This window comes from Bos indicus x Bos taurus, chromosome 3 (genome assembly GCF_003369695.1).
Source record: "Bos indicus x Bos taurus breed Angus x Brahman F1 hybrid chromosome 3, Bos_hybrid_MaternalHap_v2.0, whole genome shotgun sequence".
Classification (NCBI taxonomy): domain Eukaryota; kingdom Metazoa; phylum Chordata; class Mammalia; order Artiodactyla; family Bovidae; genus Bos; species Bos indicus x Bos taurus.
The window spans coordinates 57,252,312-57,273,078 of NC_040078.1; the positions used below are offsets into that span (position 1 = coordinate 57,252,312).

Consider the following 20,767-nt stretch of genomic DNA (forward strand, 5'->3'; position numbering starts at 1 on the left):
TGCATTCTTAAAGGATTTAACACGTTAAGATCTAGAAGCACAAGTGTGGTATTCACAGCTTCTATCTAATGAAGTATCTGAAATAGAGAAAGACAGAAGAGAAGGTATCAGTGAATGCTAAAGCAGAAGACATAAGTACCCAAAGAAAACAATACAGCTACTAAAACCAACTGATCAGCTCAGATTTGAAAGGGATATATAGGCACAAGCTAACACGAAAGGCAACCTGACAAGGACAAATATAAGAATGACACAGAGTTAAGAAAACTGTTAAAGACTGCAACCATGGTTAAAAAATTAACCACTTTCCCAGAAATAACATGCTAAAAAAATGTAGAAACTTCCAAAATGTAAAAGAAGACCTGACTAAACAAAGAGAAATAACTTTCCAGATGGGGAACTAGAACATTAGAATGATAACTCTATCATTCTAATCATATTATTAATCTTAAGCAGTTCTGCTTATAATACTGATGCTTTTTTCTTTTACTTAATAAAATGATTCAGAGGTTCAACTGGAATAATAAATAGACATATAAAGTAAAGAACCATGAAGGAAGAATTAACCCTAAAGACTAAAAGGCTGATAAGAACTGAAAGTGCTGCTGCTGCTGCTAAGTCGCTCCAGTCGTGTCTGACTCTGTGCGACCCCATAGACGGCAGCCCACCGGGCTCCCCTGTCCCTGGGATTCTCCAGGCAAGATCATTGGAGTGGGTTGCCATTTCCTTCTCCAATGCATGAAAGTGAAAAGTGAAAGTGAAGTCGCTCAGTTGTGTCCGACCCTCAGCGACCCCATGGACTGCAGCCTACCAGGCTCCTCCGTCTATGGGATTTTCCAGGCAAGGGTACTGGAGTGGGGTGCCATTGCCTTCTCCCAACTGAGAGTAGTATAACCCTAACACAAAAATTATTAGATAAAGCAGTGTAATGATGGCCCAGAAGCATACCATATTCCTTACACCCTTACAAACTTAAAACCCAACAAGAATGGACTGAAAAATAAAAGCCAACAAATACATGAAAAAAATTACATCCCAATTTATAAATTACTAAGGGTTTCTGGTCTGACATGTAGGTGCTTATAAATCATTACCACCATTCTCACAACAAGAAAAAATCTGAACAAACTGAAAATTAACAATGGGTTTTAGATTTCCGCTCACACACGTGTCATTTTCATTTAAGACATATAACTAAAGGCAAAAAACCCAAAAGATAAATGATTTTGACTATCTCAAAACAAAATGTATTGCATACATAAAAATACCACGAACCAAATTAAAAAGCCAACTACTATCTAGGGAAAATTATGAAAATAGTCTTATTACATTTTTTTTAACAAAGCATCTAGGGAGAACATGAAGGATCGATTGCTTTGAGTATAAAATAAATGGGTTTAATTTTATGTACTATACCATGGACAACCAGAAGAATGTTTGGGGGGAAAAAAAGATATCAGCTCTCTTCAAAACTATCTTTAATTTAAGCTTTGGCAATTTCACATTAGACTTTAATATTAATCTAACAGCACTTACTTTAAATCACACATGAATGCTATAGTTCAGAAACGTCAACTCAATCCACATTTTTCTTATTTAGGCAGGCTACATTAATCAGCCATAAACGACTTTATCAGATCTTCTTAAATTAAAAACCATCAAAGAAAAAGATTACTTATATATCATAAATAAACTTTTCTTCAAATTATTACATTGTTTCAAATTCTGTCAAAATATAATTAATAATCAATATGTAAAGTTCTACCTTGATGGATTTTACATTGGAAACAAACTTAAATCATAGTTGGAGCTTCCCAGTAAGAACAGCATTATTACAAATAATTTCTGCTACAATATCCTGGTCTCAGTTCTCATGACTAGACTCCTAATTTTCCCAAACTGTCCAAAAGAAAATGGGCTGAGAAACCTAAAATGGCAGTTAATATTTACACAAATACCTCCTACTTCATTCTGCCTTCTTCCCTCATTCCGTATTACATGTACATCTGGAAATTTCCTCAATAATTTTTTAGGACAAGATAAATGAATAATAAATGTGGAAAAAGTGTATAATATAACTGAAATTTAGAAAATCAACTGCAGATATTTAACTATATTCAACACTATTTAAGTAAGATTTAGTATTCTTATTTAGAATTACTTCTCTTCTCAAAGAACATTTTTAAAAGAGAGTAACTCCATATGAGGATAGGGGAAGGTTAGGTGAAATGCAAAAGGTTTATGGAGTTCTTCAATTCTATCATCCTCAATTCGGGATTGGCAAACTCACGAAGAAATAAACTAAGTCTTAAAGGTACAGCTAAAACGTAAGTAAACAGAGCCCCTAACAAATGCAGCATCTTGGTCAAAATATTTTCACTGCCAATTAGGAAAATTAAAAGTCTTTATGTTTCATAAACATAAAAGCTACTATAATATGCAAATCAAAAATCACTGCTTATTCATGAACTTGTATATCACAATTTTATATCAAACCTTCAGCAATGTTAACCAATACTTAAGAATAGCATGCTAATGCAAGAAAAAAAGAAAAAGCAATAATATATGATCAAAGAGGTGATTGCACTAGAGTTTGTTTCTCACAGCCTCTATCACAAAGGCCTACCAAATTTTCTGATCGCAGAGTGGCAAATAATGTTGACCTGAGTTAAGAAAAAAAAAAAAAAACCTTTGAAGCTGTGTAGGAGCCAAGAATTCTGTTCTTTGGGATTCTCATAATCCCAGCAATTAGTATAAAAGTACAACCTTTTCTATTCTATTCTACATCTGAGTGAAAAGAAAAAAGAAAAAATTGAAGTTCCTAAATTAAAATTAAGGATACAAAACAAGTGTTTTCCCTCTGTTTGAGAAGATGACAATGAATCACTGTGGGAAAACTGACAATAAAGGAACTACCACAGAAAACTTCTTCCATAGTGGAGAAATACATTTTTTTTCCTTCACTAGTTTGATCATCATTAATGTTTTTCAAAAAGAAAAGTACTTAGAATCTAAGGGGTAATTTTATACATATATGTGCGTACACACACACACACTGAAATTCCTCTCACAATCGTACCTTTAAACAGCAAAGTTGGCAAGGATCAGTAGGAAAGAGGGAAGGAAGTCTGGTCATGTTAGAAGGCCAGGGCTTTTCTATAATTTATATGAAAGTAAACAGATTTATACCTTTAAGAGAAAATAATGATATGAACTGATAGTGATTTTTACTTCATCCTAAGAGAGAAAAGAAACGAACAGCTAAACTGAATGTCAAATCTATAACTCATGTAACATCATCATTTATCTGAACCGTTAGACAAGTGTGATCCTTTGAGATAAGCCCATGGCAGGAAGAAATGTAAAGTCCAAACTACATTCAACCAGAAGACAACATCAAAGAGCAAGCAAATGTATTATTATCACTATTAATAACAACTTAAATTGTAGTTTTTACAGTTTACAAACCTTTTTATATTCTTTATACCATTTGAGGATTAACTGTTCTTCCCAGTAACTCTGAGGACAGTAGAAATAAGCATCCTTCACATTAAATAAGTTCTATATTTATAAAACACTTAAAGTATGCTCAGTACACAGTCTGATACAGTAAGTTTAGAGATCATGATGACTTGCCATTGGTAGGGAAAGGTAGAGAACCATGTAAGAAACACTGGTTCAAGGGCAAAGCAGGGAAAGATTCTAAACAAGTTAAAAAAAACCAAAGGGAAGTGGTCATGTGCAAGACTAGATTATAACTTCTCACAGGGTTAATTAGTCACAGAGTTCCAACCAAGGGCAAAAGAAAAAAAGGCACATAATGACATCTCATGGATCAGACAGGTTCCTGGACAAGTTCACCCCAAGCCAAACGGAAACTATCATCACTAACAACTCCCCGGTTCAGAAGCAAAAGTCCTACATACCCCTAATTTTCCTAGCTGGGAAACCGATTTTGAGACACTAAAACAGCATCACAAGTTTGCTTTTTTTCTGTTTTAACCTTCAAAACATGAAAAGAAGATATTTATGTTCTAGAGGACAAAAATGAATGGGTTTTATTCTTTCCTCTTCAACAAAATGAAGAAGTTGTCTACAAAAACATACCTTAAATCAGTCTTTCTAATCAGCTCTTCTATGGAGGAAACAATTGAACTGAGTTGGTTTCCCGCCAGATGTATAACACATTGGGAACATGCAACACTTTATTACAGAGATGGGTGTATATGATGAAATAAAAAAATGCTGGCAACTGGAAGCAGCTTTCTAACATTCAAATACAAAATAATCACAAATTTCTCAGTCATATTTAAGAACCATTGTGTCAAAACTGATTGCGGAACTAGTTTCAGTAAGACATAGGCAAAGCTAAAATTACTAACAAATACAAGGTTGAAGGAAGATTTTATTCATTTTATTTAACTCCAACAACTTAATTTACTCAAACCTCCAATATTCCTCTAAATACTCAAAATATATTTATCACTAAATTTTTAAGGTATTGTCCCTTTATATTACACATCTTAGAAATCTAAAGAACCATAAATAGTCCTAATTAATCACCAAGCTCTTTAGGAAAAAAAAAAAAAAGAACAGCAATAGTGAGAATTTACAACTCTGGTTTGGTTTTTGTTGTTTTGATGTGGACCATTTTTAAAGTCTTTATTGAATTTGTTATAATACTGCTTCTGTTTTTTATGTTTTAGATTTTTGGCCCCCCAAAATGTGGAATCTTAGCTCCCCAACAAGGGATTGAACTCATACCCGCTGCATTGGAAGGCGAAGTCTTAACCACTGGACCATCAGTGAAGTCCCACAACTCTTTACTGAAGAATTTTTTGCATTATGATTTTAGTTACAATGTTCATGCTGTGCAACTAGCTTTTTTTTTTTTTAAGACTTTATTTTTTTAAAGTTACCATTAACTAAAATACAAGTATACTGTAACAAGGTATTATTTTGAAAGTACAATAGCAACAGAAAACTTAATACAAGAGTCATTGTTTAAAGTATGGAGACTCGGATACTAACCTTTTGACTTATTTACCAGGAAAAAGAACTACACTGATCAGTTCATTTCCTATACTCTTTTGCTTCAAAGCATAGAGAGAATATATAACAGGAGGATGTTATCAATGAACCAATAACAGCCCTAAATTACATTCATTAATCAACTCAAGCATAATATATAATTAGAAATAAATATGCCAAGAGCTAGTCTGCACCTGCATAGCCCCTTTGCTTCATTCCGTAACCATACTGAGCAAAATTTTAAGGTATTTTCCAACTTAGACAACATATGATGAGTCTCTAAATTCGTTTGTGTGCTTAACTGTACAAATCACTTATTTTCAGCTATGTTACAAACTTAAGAAATAAATAATGGAAACATATAAGGTGCTATGTGATAAGGTGACAATGGATGACTTCTAAATTCTACTGGAATTTAGAAAAACAGGCATTTCTTTTCCTCTAAATACAGTTTTAAATTGCTACATAAGTACCAAATTGATTTTCAAATTTTCAAATCACTATCTCCCAAAAGGAGAATCCAACAATTTCAATTAAAAGTGGTTGTTCCTCACAGCAGGGGAAGGAGAGCATGGGAGGGATTGAAAGAATAGCACTGACACATATATGCTACCAGATAAAACAGACAGCTAGTGGGAAGCTGTTGTATAGTACAGGGAGCTCAGCTTGGCGCTCTGTGATGATGAGTGGGATTGGGGGTGGAGGGGTGGAAGAGAGGCCCAAGAGGGAAGGGATTTATGTATACTTACAACTGGTTCACACTGTTGTACAGGGGAAACTAACATAATAATGAAGCAATTATTCTCCAATTTAAAAAAAAATGGTTGTCCCTGATATTTTATAGTACCCATAGGGATTCAGTACAACCTAACTACCTTTAGCAAGAATTATTTCATGCAAAGTTGAAAATCTGGTAACTATAATAATACTGTTCATCTTAAGGTAAACTAGGTCCATTTTCTGTTGATGCAACATAATGACCAGGCTTCCTAAGTGGCGCTAGTGGTAAAGAATCCTGCCAGTGCAGGAGATGCGGGCTTGATCCCTGGGTCAGGAAGGTCCCCTGGAGACGGAATGGCAACCCACTTCAATATTCTTGCCTGGGTAATCCCATGGACAGTGGAGCCTGGCGGCGCTATAGTTCCTGGGGTCACAAAGAGAAATGACTGAGCAACTGAGCACACACAATGATTACAGTTACTACTGGTATCAACATCCCTTAGAATTTCCTTCTCTACTGTTTTGCTTGCAATCGGGGTATTACAACAGGAATACAAAAAAGAAGCCTATGAAGAGGACTCATCCACCCACCCCAGCAAGGATGTGACCAATTAGTTCCAGAAGCACACTGACAGGAAAAATAGAAAGCTCTTCCAGAGTCAGAGACTTCACTGCCCAGTTTGAAAGAGCCTCCATTGGACTCAGCTGTATCTAAAGGGATGCAGTAAGAACTGGTTTCTTGAAGTTACAGTAAAATTGGTAACAAACAAAAGAATTAACTGACATCCACTTGAAACTTCAATGGGGACGTGAGGAGATCCAGCTATTGTGAATAAGACTTGCCTCTAACTTGGAACAAACAATTTACTAAGGGCCTGTGTGCAATACCATGCTAGAAATTATGAGCAAATAGAAAAAAAACAAAACATTATTTCACCCTTAAATTTATAATATTAGTTTTAGTTGTCAAATATAATTCAATTTATCCAACTTTATTACTTTCCCCTAAGTCAACCTAGGGACACACAATCAGAGATAACTAGGCCACCTGGCTTCCATTTCCAGCCAAGATGGAGTAACAAGGGATTTATCCTCCCACCTGAAACAACTGAAATACATAAAATATATAACAAAAGGCTTTCATACACTGGACACTAGACAGGAAATCTGTATAGGATGGGGGTCACTGCAAGACAGAAAGAAAATGAAGTGAGTCATATGACTCTCCAAAGAGAGTTTCCAGGCTAGAGTACAGAGAAGGGGATCTCAGAGCCCAAAAGTCTCCCTGAGTTAAGGGGCCAGGATTGGGAGTCCAGGGAGGCCAAGGCAGCTGGCTTATGCTGGGCAGAATACTAAAGAAGACAAAGCTGCAAGAAGAGAATTTTCAGCCAAGTACCAATCAGTGCATATGCATGAAGAAACTGAGGCCACCCAAAATACACAGGTGGAAAATTTTCTGGGGTTCACTCAACCAGCATTCCCACTAGCCAGGGTGGGGAAATAAAATACACAGGGTACTGGGTGGAGTACTCTGAAAGGAACTGCAAGGTTACTGCCTCAGTGGTAGGGCAGAGTTAATCATATATTCTGATCCCATCTAACAAACATAAAAGCAATCTGAGAAAGATCATACTGTTTCTAAGAAACTTGAATGTGTCCCAAATCAAGGCTTATGAATATGTTTAAGAATGTGAAAATATCCAACACCTAAATACCAAGCATATAAAAAAGAAGGAAAATATGGTCCACAATGAAGAAAAAAGCAAACCAACAGAAAAATATTGAGAAAAGACACAGATGATAGAATCAGTAAACAAGAACATCAAAAGAGTCATTATAACAATATGTCATTTGTTCAACAAAATAAAGTAAACGCATGTTAAGGAGACAAACAGAAGTTCTTTGTTGCTGTTGTTTTTAAAGATCCAAAATGAACTTCTAGAAATGGAAAAAATAACTGAAATGAAAAATACACTGAATGGAACTAAAAGCAGAATTACACACACAAAAGAAAGGATTGGTGGATTGAAGACAAAGTAATTAAAAAATACCAAAAAGCAGAAAGACTGGGAAAAATTAAAATGTCATCAAACTGTTATGACAACTAAATGTAGACAATATATATATGTGACTTGAATTTTTGAAGGAAAAGAAGTACATAAAAAATTATATGAAGTATTTAATAGTAATGGCCAAATTTTTCCAAATTTAATAAAAATTATAAACACACAAGTCCAATAAGCTCAACAAACCCAAAGCACAAGAAAAAAATCAAGAAACTACAGCAAGGCTTACCATAATTACTTAAAACTGAGTGAAAATCTTACAGGCAAAGGAAAACATATGAACAGCTGAACAAAGATAAGAACAATGACAGACTTCTCATCACACACAATGCAGGCCAAAAGGCAATGGAGCAACAGCTTTAAAGTACTGAAAGAAAAAAAACGTCAACCTACAATTCTATACCTAACAAAAATTTCTTATAAACATTAAGGTAAATACATACCTTTTAGACATACAAAAGTAAAAAGAATTCATCACCAAGTAGACTTTCATTACAAGTAATTTCAAAAGACATCCTTGAGGATGAAGGAAGAGTACCAGATGGAAATCTGCACCTCCACAAAGGAATGGAAAGCATTAGGAATGATGCATGTATGAATAAGTTCTGTAAAAAAAAGTTTTAATCTTTTTAAAAGATAACTGATTGCTTAAAACAAAAATAACAACAACATATCATGCTTTGTTGTTGTTCAGTTGCCCAGTTATGTCCAACCTTTGCAACCCCATGGACTGCAACATGCCAGGTCTCCCTGTCCCTCACCATCTTCTGGAGTTTGCCCAAGTTCATGTTCACTGCATCAGTGATGCCATCCCGCCATCTCATCCTCTGACGCCCTCTTCTCCTCCTGCCCTCAATCTTTCCCAGCATCAGGGACTTTTCCAATGAGTCATCTCATCACATCAGATGACCAAAATACTGGAGCCTCAGACAAAATACTGGAACTTCAGCATCAGTCCTCCCAGTGAATATTCAGGGTTGACCTCCCTTAAGATTAACTGGTTTGAACTCCTTGCTCTCCAAGGGACTTTCAGGAGTCTTCTCCAGCACCACAGTTCGAAGGCATCAATTTTTTGGCATTCTGCCTTTATGGTCCAGTTCTCACAACCATACGTGACCACCGGGAAGACCATAGCCTTGACTACATGGACCTTAATCAGCAGAGTAATGTCTCCGCTTTTCAACATACTGTCTAGGTTTGTCATCACTTTCCTGACAAGAAGCAATCATCTTCTGATTTCATGCCAGCAGTCACCATCCACAATCATTTTGGAGCCCAAGAAGAGGAAATCTTCCACCTTTCTATCACTACTTCCACCCTTTTCCCTTCTATTTGCCATGTAGTAATGGGGCCAGTGGGCTTCCCTGGTGGCTCAATCAGTAAAGAATCTGCCTACAATGAGGGAGAGCTGGGTTCAATCCCTGGGTTAGGAAGATTACCTGGAGGAGGGCATGGCAACCCACTCCAGTCTTCTTGCCTGGAGAATCCCCATGGACAGAGGCGCCTGGCGGGCTACAGTCCATGGAGCCACAAAGAGTTGGACACAGCTGAATGACTAAGAACCAAGGCGCCAAATGCATGATCTTAGTTTTTTTTTAATATTTAGTCTTAAACCAGCTCTTTCACTCTCCTCTTTCACTCTCATCAAGAGGTTCTTTAGTTCCTCTTCTCTTTCTGTTATTAAGAGTGGTATCATCTGCATTATCTGAAGTTGTTGATTTTTCTCCCACCTATTTTGATTCCAGCTTGTAACTCTTTCAGCCCAGCATTTCTCATAATGTGCCCAGCATATAGGTTAAACAAACAGGGTGACAGCAGATAGCCTTGTCATACTCCTTTCTCAATCTTGAACCAATCAGTTGTTCCATAATGGTTTCTAACTGTTGCTTCTTTACCCACACAGAGGTTTCTAAGGAGACAGGTAAAATGGTCTTGTATTTCCATCTAAGAGCTTTCCACAGTTTGTCATGATCCACATAGTCAAAGGCTTTAGCACAGTCAAAATAAAGACAGGTATTTTTCTGAAATTTCCATTTTCTCTATAATCCAGTGAATGTTGGCAATTTGATCTGTAGTTCCTCTTCCTTTCCTAAACCCAGCTTGGACATCTGGAAGTTCTCAGTTCACATAATGCTGAAACCTAGCATGCAAGATTTTAAGCATGACCTTACTAGCATGGGAGATGAGTGCAACTATCCGATGGTTAGCACATTCTTTGGCACTACCTTTTTTGGGGACTGGGATGAGGATCGACATTTTCAAGTCCTGTGGCCACTGCTGGGCCTTCCAGATTTGCTGACATAAGGAATGCAAAACCTTGATGGCATTATCCTTTAGGGATCTGAATTGTTCTGCAGGAATTTCATCACATGCACTAGCTTTATTAATAGCAGTGCTTCTTAAGGCCCACTTGAGTTTGCACTCTACAATGTCTGGCTTTGGGTAACTAACCATACCATCATAATAATTCGGATCATTAAGATCTTTTTTTACATAGTTCTTTTGTGTATTCTTTCCATCTCTTCTTGATTTCTTCAGCGTCTACTAGGTCTCTACCATTTTGATCCTTTATTGTGCCCATCTTTGGGCAGAATGCTCCCCTGAGGTTTTCAATTTTCCTGAAGAGATCTCTAGTCTCTCCCCTTTTGTTGTTTTCTTTTATTACTAAGCATTGTTCATTGAAGAAGGCCTTCTTGTCTCTTCCAGCTTTTTTTTGGAACTCTGCGTTTAATTGGATGTGCCTTTCCCTCTCTCCCCTGCTTTTCACTTCTCTTCATTCTTCAGCTACTTGTAAAGCCTCCTCAGATAACCACTTTGCCTTCGTGCTTTTCTTTTTCTTTGGGATGGTTTTGTTAGCCACCTGCTTCACAATATTATGTACTTTGGCCACCTCATGCGAAGAGTTGACTCATTGGAAAAGATTCTGATGCTGGGAGGGATTGGGGGCAGGAGGAAAAGGGGACGACAGAGGATGAGATGGCTGGATGGCATCATCAACTCGATGGATGTGAGTCTGAGTGAACTCCGAGAGTTGGTGATGGACAGGGAGGCCTGGAGTGCTGAGATTCATGGGGTCGCAAAGAGTCGGACACGACTGAGCGACTGAACTGAACACAATATTATGGACCTCTGTCTATAGTTCTTCAGGCATGTTGTTAATCAGATCTAGTCCCTTGAATCTATTAATTACTGCTACTACAAATTCAAATGGAATTTGATATAAGTCATACCTGGCTGGCCTAGTGTTTTTCCTGATTTTCTTTAGTTTAAGCTTGAATTTTGCCATGAGAAGCTGATGAGCTGAGCTACAGTCAGCTCCAGGTTTTGTTTTTGCTGACTAGTATACAACTTCTCCATCTTAGGCTACAAAGAACATGATCAATTTTATTTCAGTATTGATCATTTGGTGATGTCCATGTGTAAAGTCATCTCTTGTGTTGTATGAAAAGGGTATTTGCTATGACTAGTGTGTTCTCTTGGCAGAATTCAGTTAACCTTTGCCCTGCTTCATTTTGTTCTCCAAGGACAAGGCCTGTTACTCCAGGTATATCTTGACTTCGTACTCGAGCATTCCAGTTCCCAAAGATAAACAGAACATCTTTTTTAGGTGTTAGTTCTAGGAGGTCTTCTAGGTCTTCACAAAATTGATCAACTTCAGCTTCTCCGGCATCAGTGGTATGAGTATAGCCTTGGATTACTGTGATATTGAATGGCTTGCCTTGGAAATGAACTAAGATCATTCTGTTATTTTTGAGGTTGAACCAAGTACTGTTTATTTTGGACTCTTGTTGCTTATGAGAGCTACTCCATCTCATTTATGGGATTCTTGCCCACAGTAGTAGATATAATGGTCATCTGAATTAAATTCAACCATTCCTATCCATTTTAGTTTGCTGAGTCCTAGGATGCTGATGTTTACTCTTATCATCTCCTGTTTGATCATGTCCAATTTTCCTTGAGTCATGGACCTAACACTCCAGGTTCCCATACAATACTGTTCGTTGCAGCATAGGATTTTACTTTCATCACCAGACACATCCACAACTGAGTGTCGTATCTGCTTTGGCCCAGCCGCTTCATTCATTCTGGGGCTTTTGGTAATTCTCCTTCGCTCTTCCCCAGTAATATACTGGACAAGTTCAGACATGGGGGATTCATCTTTTGGTGTCATATCTTTTTGGCCTTTTATATAGTTCATGCGAAGGTTCTCGTGGCAAGTATACTGGGGTGGTTTGTTATTCCCTCCTCCAGTAGATCACATTTAGTCACAACACTCTACCATGAGCCATCCATCTTGGGTGGCCCTGCCTGGCATGGCTTATAGCCTCACTGAGTTACGCAAGCCTCTTCATCACAAGGAGGGATCCATGAAGGGCACAAAAAGACACAAACAGATTAATATTATACTAAAAGAATGGGAAGGATACACTATGCTAAAACTAATCAAAACTGAAGTGACTAAATTAATAACAGACCAAGTAGGTTTCAGAGCAAAGAATATCACTAAGGATAAAGAGCATCATCTCATAAATGAAGAAGGGGTTAATTAATCAAGAAGATATGACAGTCCTAACATTCATGCAACTAATCACAGTAGTTCAAAACACATGAAGCGAAAAGTAACAGAACTCTAAGGAGAAATAAACCCACAGTCACCACCAGAGACTTCAAAATCCCTCCCTATATAACTGATGAAAGGAGTAGGCAGAAAAAAATCAAGGATACAGAAGATACAGAAGAATGGAACAACTTGACCTGATAGTTATAGCATACTCCACCCTGTAACAACGGGATATACATTTCTCATGTTCACAAAGAACATTAATCAAGACAGTTTATATTCTGAGTCACAAAATATCTGAAAGGATTCAAAAGATTCAAATGTATGCCCCCATCTTTCATAGTACACAGCCACAAATGTTAAAGTGACTGCCAGCTAAAAAACCCATTTTCCACTCCCCCCATCACCCTTGCATAGAGATTGTAACTAGTCCTCATCCATGGCTTCCCTGGTGGCTCTGTGGTAAAGAATCCACCTGCAAATGCAGGAGATACAGGTTCCATCCCTGGTTTGCAAAGATCCCTTGGAGAAGGAAATGGCAACCCACTCCAGTATTCTTGCCTGGGAAATCCCATGGACTGAGGAGCCTAGTGGGCCAGTCCATGGGGTCATAACAGAGTCGGACAAGACTCAGCAACTAAAACAACAACAAAACTCATCAACAGATTGAGGGTAAAAGAGGTCAAAAAAGTTGAGAAAGGGGCACCGCCTCACCTTTCTCTTGCCTCTTCCCCAGGCTGACATCAGAGAACTCCAAACCAGAGGGGATGGTATAACTAATAACAGAAAGTACCCAAGACCTTGAATAACTCATGAAGAGGAAAACCATCCACCAAAATGATCACCTAAAACATGATGGGGAAAAAAGAGTCATTTACTATGTTTAGCCAATAAAATTGTGGACTTTGTTATAAAAACAGCTATCATTACTCTAACTCAGGAAGCTTCTAAAGAGCTTTATGCAGAGGAGTGACATGATTTTTTTACATTTCAAAAGGCTCACCAAACTGTTATATTAAGAATAGTCTGTAGGGAGGCCAAGTGCAGAATCAAACAGACTAGTTAAGACATGGCAGTGATCTAGGGAAGAGACTATAGTATCCTGAATTAGGGTGATAAGAGTGGAAGTGCTTAGTAGTAGTCATATTCTAGAAATATTTTGAAGGTAAAGCTAACAAGATATTTCTGAAAGATTAGATGTAGAGTGTGAGAAAAGAAAAGTCAAGTTAACTAGCAAATGGAGGGATAGAGCTGCTATCAACTGAAATAAAGGTCAGATAAAATTATTCGGGGGGTGTAGGGGGGTACTAAGGCATTGTGCAGAAACACCAGAAGATTCGTTTTGGCCACACTGAATTTAAGTCTATTAATTGTTCAAGTGGGCAACTCAGTTACATGAATCTACACAAATCTAATGTTTAGGAAACAAGTCTCAACTTTAGAAGTTGTCAGCACACAGGTCATCAGCTAAGGAAGAGTAAAGAGGAGTTTCAAGGATTCAGCCCTTTGGTATTCTTATGTTAAGGGGTTGAAGAGAGTACTAAAAAAGAAGCTAACACAAGAGACAGAGAAATGACCCACTGAGGGGGGCAAGAAAGCTAAGAGTTTGATATATTGGAAGCCAAGTGAAGAAAATTGCTCAAAAGGAGGAAGTGATCAACTGTGTCAAATTCTCCTGACTGGTCAAGTAAGAGGAAGACCAAAAACTGACTGTAGGACTTAGGGAAGTCGCTGATGATTGTGGCAATTAGCAACAGTGAAAATAGACAATTTTTAAGTTTTACTGCTAAGGGAAGCTGAAATACAAAACAAACATTGGCTGAGAAAGAGGAGTCAAGAGAAAAATATCATTTTATTTTTGGTTGGGAGAAATAACAGCATGTTTACATGTTAATGAGAAGAATCCAGCAGAAAGGGAGGAAATGATGACTACAGGAGAATGAGGGAAAACTTCTGGAATTACATCTTTAAATAGATGAGGAAACAGTATCAGGTACACAAGTGGTCCAATAGGCAGTTAATCTATAATTAACAGGCAGAAAGGCGAAGTATATAAACACAGTTACTAGTAGTTGGCCAGATAATTATAAATAACTGGACTATAGTGAACCATGATTATAAAGTTCATCTATAGAAACATCTCTCAAAAGTAGTCATTCTGGAGAGCAGTATTTGGATACTTATTATTTCAACTTCACTAAGTACCCAAAAAGCTCTTAGAAGGCTTAGAGAGGTAGAGAGACAGCCTAGCATCACTTTAATTGAAATCAACCGTTTCAGTTGACTGACTACTCTATGGCACTAGATATCCTATCTGGGACTCATAAGTGAGACACCAATTAGCAATTCTAGAATAACAGCATTCCAATTAAATTGTTAAGTCTTTTAAACAGTAACTACTGTAAACTTTGCAAACAATTTTATAAGTAGAGAAATCTATCATTCTTAGGAACATTTTACAAGTATGTACGGTTTCAGGTGGGCTTTCCTGATGTGGTAAAGAACCTGCCTGCCAATTAGGAGACATGGGTTCAATGCCTGGATAGAGAAGATCCCCTGGAGAAGGAGGCAACCCACTCCAGTATTCTTGCCTGGGAAATTCCATGGACAGAGGAGCCCGGTAGGCTATAGCCCACGGGGTTACAAAGCGTCAGACACAACTTAGTGACTAAACAAGAAAAACAGTGGCACTTGTAAAACCTACCAAATTCCAAAGAGGTAAGTCCCAAGCTTGGCCCTGGAAGTTAGTTCATTAGTTAAGGGGGGTTTCAAGAACATAGAGATTAACATACTTTTGACCAATGAAGACAGCTACATAATCCATTCTGAGTTACTGTCTTCATTGAAAACATTAGGTCCTAAAGCATTCATTTATTTAGTGGTCTTACAAGCATATGAACAAAAAATATTATTTTAAATGCTTAGGTCCTATAAAAAATAAAGTTATCAAGCACATAATTCTGACATTTATATAACACAAGTTTCATTGACTGTTCCATCAGTCAAAATTAACAATAGTGTGCTCTTGACACTCAGAAATAACTACTTAGAAAAAGCAACAAATTCTGACAAGCAGAGTTCTAACAGCTAAGTAACTAAGCAGTAACTAAGTAAATTTTCATTTTGACTCCATGTTATTTTCTATACCTCATTAGAAAAATTAAGTTTGTATGCATTTTAATACTTTTCTCAATGTAATACCCACATTAATGTTTGTAATGTAACACCCACATTAATATTAATGTGCTTGCATCCTAAATTTAACTCACAAGTTGCATGTTGTAATAAGTTAATATTAAAAACAAAAAACACACTCACTCCATTAAATATAAACCATCTACTGCAAATCAGTGATTCTTACCATTAAGGGGATTGTGTACTCCTTTGCAAATCTGATAAAAGATATGTATATAATTTCAGGGAATTCATAGATGCCTTGAAGCCTATATATGAGTCCCTAAGACCAAAAGAATCTCTGATTAGTGGAAAATAATGGAGTCCAAAATTTATCCCAGAACATATGAAAACTTAATATGTGACTAAAACAAGAACTGTAACATACAGAGGAGGAAAAAAAAGATGAATTATTAATATAATATTTGCCATAAGTGGCCATTCACTGAGAGAAATTACAATAAACATATGCTTTAAAGAGCTAAATATAAAAATATAAGCTATAAAACACTAACAAAATATAGAGAATAAGAACATAATCTTGGTTGGGGGAAGACTTCTCAAGCAATGTAAGGCACCTACTTGCCTAAATTGATAGATCTGACTGCATAAAATTTTTAACCTCCAGACACCATAAAGTCAAGGGACAAATGACAGACCTGGAGAAAAACACATACAAGACACAACAGATAAATGATTACTACATCTAACATCCGTTTTAAACCCTAAAAATTGGTAAGATGAAACACTGCCCAACAGACATGAAAATGAACATATAAATTATGTTCAACTTAATTAGAAGTCAAGGAAACATAAACTGATACAACAACATACCATTTCACAGCTTTAGAAAAAAATTAAAAGCTAGCAAAAATTAAGAGCTGACAATATCCTGCACTTGTGCGTAGGCTGACAGTTGGGAAATAAATTTTCAGGGAAGTAACAGATTTTAAAATCTGTTAAATTACAATATATATATCTATCTTTTGTCTCAGTAATCCCTTATTAGAATTTATTCTACTGAAAATAGTACCAACAAATAAAGAATTAAATAAACTAATATAAGCATGTTTCTTGTAACACTGTTTTATAATATCAAGAAATAAAACAGTTTAAAAAAAAAGTGAGTGAAGGGGGATAAACTGAATCTTCATTATTGGCATAATGGCTTAAGAATTTATGACTCATGCATACTGTAGAATGTTATACAGCTATTAAAATGAGTAAGTCAAATTTATATTTTTTGACCTGGAAAGATGTTCTGTGACATTAAATGAAAAAAGCAAGATGCAAAGCCAGTATTACGTATACTGTCATTCAATATTCATTGGAAAAAAAAATAACTCTATTATGTGACACTGGTTTTTAGGAATTCCTGTTGATATACTTAATGATGTTTAAGTTTTTTTTTTTTTAAGCCATAAATGCAAAATTTAATAAATTTGACAACACTTTAAGTCAAAATTCTGTGTGACAGATGACACCACAAAAGTTTCTGTAAAGTGAAAATTGTGTAAGTTTTTCTGATGGCAAAATAAAAATGCTTTTATTGTTTGTAATTTTACACTTACAGAAAATAACTATCTTTTTTTTTTCCCGTAGCAAAAGAAAGCTATCTATTTCAGTCCTTTCATTAGATAATATAATTATGTTCATTACATGGGTATAAACAAGCAACAGACATTACACTAAACTAATTCCTTTGTGTCAGAAATTGAATTTTCTAAAAATGATATTCATTCTTAGCAATAAATGCAATTAAACATTGGTGCTAGTTTAAAAATTCTATTCAAACCACTACATCTTAGTGTACTGTCAATATAAAGTCCCAAGCAGCCTGGTATAATTAAAGGGGAACTTGATTTGAAATCAGACATACCTGGGTTCAAATACTGACTTTGCCACTTACTAGGTATGTGGTCAACTTATTTAACTTTTGAACTTGTTCCTGCATCTGTAAAAATGGCTTTCTATGGTGTTCTTGGAAGATCAAATAAGAATAGCACAAATGAAAGGGCCTAGTAGAGTCTGATTGTCAAAATATGCCTCCTTCTGTGTTCCTTTTTCCTAAGGAAGATTACTGACATCTGCTTTAGTACAGGCCGTTTCATAAGACGTTTTTTAAGTCAAAAGACTGCTGATGTGAAGCTATACATTTTATTTGTCATGATTTTACATCTGGAAAAGAAGATGGCAACCACTCCAGTATTCTTGCTTGGAGCATTCCATGGACAGAGGAGTGTGGCAGGTTTACAGTCCATGGGGTCTCAAAGAGTCAAATATGACTTAGCGACTATCACTCACTCAATTCCACATCTCTATTATTAGCTCCTTCTAGCTTTTTGTACATTGGAGAAGGAAATGGCAACCCATTCCAGTATTCTTGCCTGGAGAATCCCAGGGACGACAGAGGAGCCTAGTGGGCTGCCGTCTATGGGGTCACACAGAGTTGGACACGACTAAAGCGACTTAGCAGCAGCAGCAGCAACTTTTTGTAAGAGTCTCCTTTTCAAGAATTATTTCATTTATTCCATATTTACTATTTCTAACAAAATGTAAGAGTTTCTTTCTTGTAAAAAGTCTTAAAGAAACACGTTATCTACCGAGCCACTTACCTGTGGCTTTCTACATTTTTAAAATCATTCAGGTTGTGCCTATAGAAAACAACTTAAATTATTATGGGAAAAAATGTTAGACAAGGAAGGAAAATTAAAATTTGAAGTTATCCCAACCCACCATAATATGTATAAGAAATTCAAAGAGCAATACAACAAAGAATAAATATAAATTTTAATTTAATATAACTTTCAACTTTCTTGAAGAGGAGTCTTTTTTTTTCTGTAAAGCTGGATCATTAACCAGACTAGAATGCTGCTAAACGGGTACAAACAAAAAGAGTATATTGGCCAACCTTCAAAATTTAAAGTGAATATTTTTCCATTGTATACTATACATATTAATAAAATCATAGTAAATAAATTTGATATCTGTTCAAAATTATACAGGGCAAGTTTTACCTTAGAGTTGAAGAGTGGAATTATCCCTATCTTCAAATTTATTTGCACTTGTTAATTTATTTGATGTTCTTTGATAAACTGCACTTTAAAATTGTTTTTTCAAAGTATCAAAATTGCAAATGGCTAGCTACTATTTGTAATATTACAATTATTTTCTGATAGATTTTTCCAAAATATTAATCATAACAGCAGCATATGTTACTTCTAAGTCTAAATTATAAAGCTCCTATTTTATTGTTTGCATTTCAAAACTTATTTTAAATGATGTGGCAGTGAAAGTGTATAAAATATACTTACTAAACATTATTTTCCACATTCAAATTAGAGCCTCTTGGGCTGATTTTTAAGTGCCATGTACATTTTAAAATCAAAATGTATTGCTGACGTTCTTTTAACACTCCCTCCCCGTTCACTCTTCCCAAATGCCACAGTTCCTTACTGCTCCGAAAGTACTTATATGTGCATTCGTCTGGTCTTTCACAACAGCACACTCCAACTGTTTGTACTTCAGATCTCTCTCTCAATTAAAGTAACAAATGTTAATTCTTTAAGGTACTTAACCATACGGTAAACTTGCTGCACTCTTCCTTTCGTTAACTTTAAATCTCATTATAGCAATTTCCCCTCAACCTTTCCTCCCCCTTCTAAATTCACTACACCAACATTGCTGCGAAGCAACATGCACATACAACTCCTTTCTTAAGCTCAAAATACCAGTTTAGCGCCACTAAAAAAGAATTAAAATGCCTGGTTACCTCGTTTCAGAACCTCATGGGAGCTTTTTATTTGCTTTCCTGTTCTACCTGGACAGTCTATTTCTCTCGTCAGTTGCGCGGTCCCTTGCTGCCCCCAGCACGAGTGCAACTCACTACAATGTGTTTCTTTTACACACCATCATTCCAGTATCTCCCCTCCATTTCAGCGCATCTGTCCCTTCGCGAACCTCCCCATTCCCAAAAGATTTAGTATCCAGGTGCCCACATATCAAATTAGAATACCCCTTGCCTGAAACTGCTGGAGCTTTCACTATGACTTCCAAGAGAACAGGCAAGCCTGACCGTTTCGGTCTCCTCCAACTGTCAGTACTGACTCTCCAACGAATTCGATATTCTCTTGCTTTCTCCCCGTGGCAACCCTTTGGCTCGGGGAAGTCCAACCTTGCAACCTCTGCCCCTTGACCTCGTGAGCCCAGCATACCACCCAAGCTTAATTCACACCATTCCTGGGGCTTGTGTTCTCTTTCAGCCTCCAGCCTCCAAGCCAGATTATCAGGTTAGATAAACGCCCACTTGCTGGGCTTGCAGTGCCTCCCCATCCTGGCCCCTTCCACATACCACTCAGCCCGGAGTGACCCGGCTACTCACCTAGCTTCGACCGGGACTCCTCCAGTTTCTGGATCTGGTTCTCCAAGAAGAGCATCGCCACCGCGAAGGCCACCACCGCCAGCAGCTGCAACTTGGGCGGCATCATAATCCTGAGGAGCCCCATGAAACCCGCTGCTCGGGATCAAGACATACCGCGGGGGGTGGGGATCGGGGCCCCGGGGGCGAGGGAGACGCCGGGAGGAGCCCACGGAGCAGGGAGAAAAGCAAGAAGAGCGCGACAGCGAGAGAACCACCGCAACGACCCCCCTTCTCGCGTCCCCAGTCCCCCGCCCCCAGGCGCCAGCAGCAACGCCGCCGGTGCCCGCTTCTCCTCGACCGACTCCACGGCCGACTCCCTTCAAAAGCCCGTGCAGCAAACACAGCGCGAAGCAGCTGCCGGGCTCTCGCCTCCTTGTACTGCCTCAGTCCCCGACCCCCGCGCCCGCCTGCCTAACCGCCTCCTTCTCTTCCTTCCTTCCCTCCCTCCTTTGCTCGCGGCCGCGCGCTTCTCCGCCAGCGCTGCGGCTGCGGCTGCGCCGCCCTCGGCCCCGCCCCCTACCCATCCCTCTCCGCCTCCACGCGCACGCCTCCACGTACGCTGCTCGGCAACCAGAGGCTCCGCCCCCTACTCCCTTTCGGTTCAGCTTATTGGACCGAAGAACTCCAGCGCTTCGCTCTTGGTGCGTGTCACGGTTGGTTTCCTTTGCCGTAGGTGTCAACCAAATCGGCATTCGATTGGGTAAACTTGGAGAAGGAGGCAGGCCGAAACTGGCGAAGGCGGGGCTTCTTGACTGCTTAAGGAAATGTCGTGAATGAAAGGAAGGAGCCCGGGAA

General features: G+C 37.8%; 1 protein-coding gene across 3 annotated transcripts in view; it reads right to left on the reverse strand.

Annotated features, from left to right (window-relative positions):
• The window catches only part of HS2ST1 (heparan sulfate 2-O-sulfotransferase 1), a 187,414-nt gene extending 166,959 nt beyond the window's left edge, over positions 1–20,455 (reverse strand). Inside the window, exon 1 of one of the 3 annotated variants that reach the window (XM_027536650.1) lies at positions 19,934–20,455. In XM_027536650.1, coding sequence (XP_027392451.1) covers positions 19,934–20,057 — 124 coding nt within the window. In that variant the 5' untranslated portion in view covers positions 20,058–20,455. Of the gene's footprint in view, positions 1–15,739; positions 15,809–19,933 lie in introns of those variants that run through there. The other 2 variants (XM_027536649.1, XM_027536651.1) reach the window with 2 other exon arrangements.
• Between the last annotated feature and the right edge of the window lie 312 nt (positions 20,456–20,767).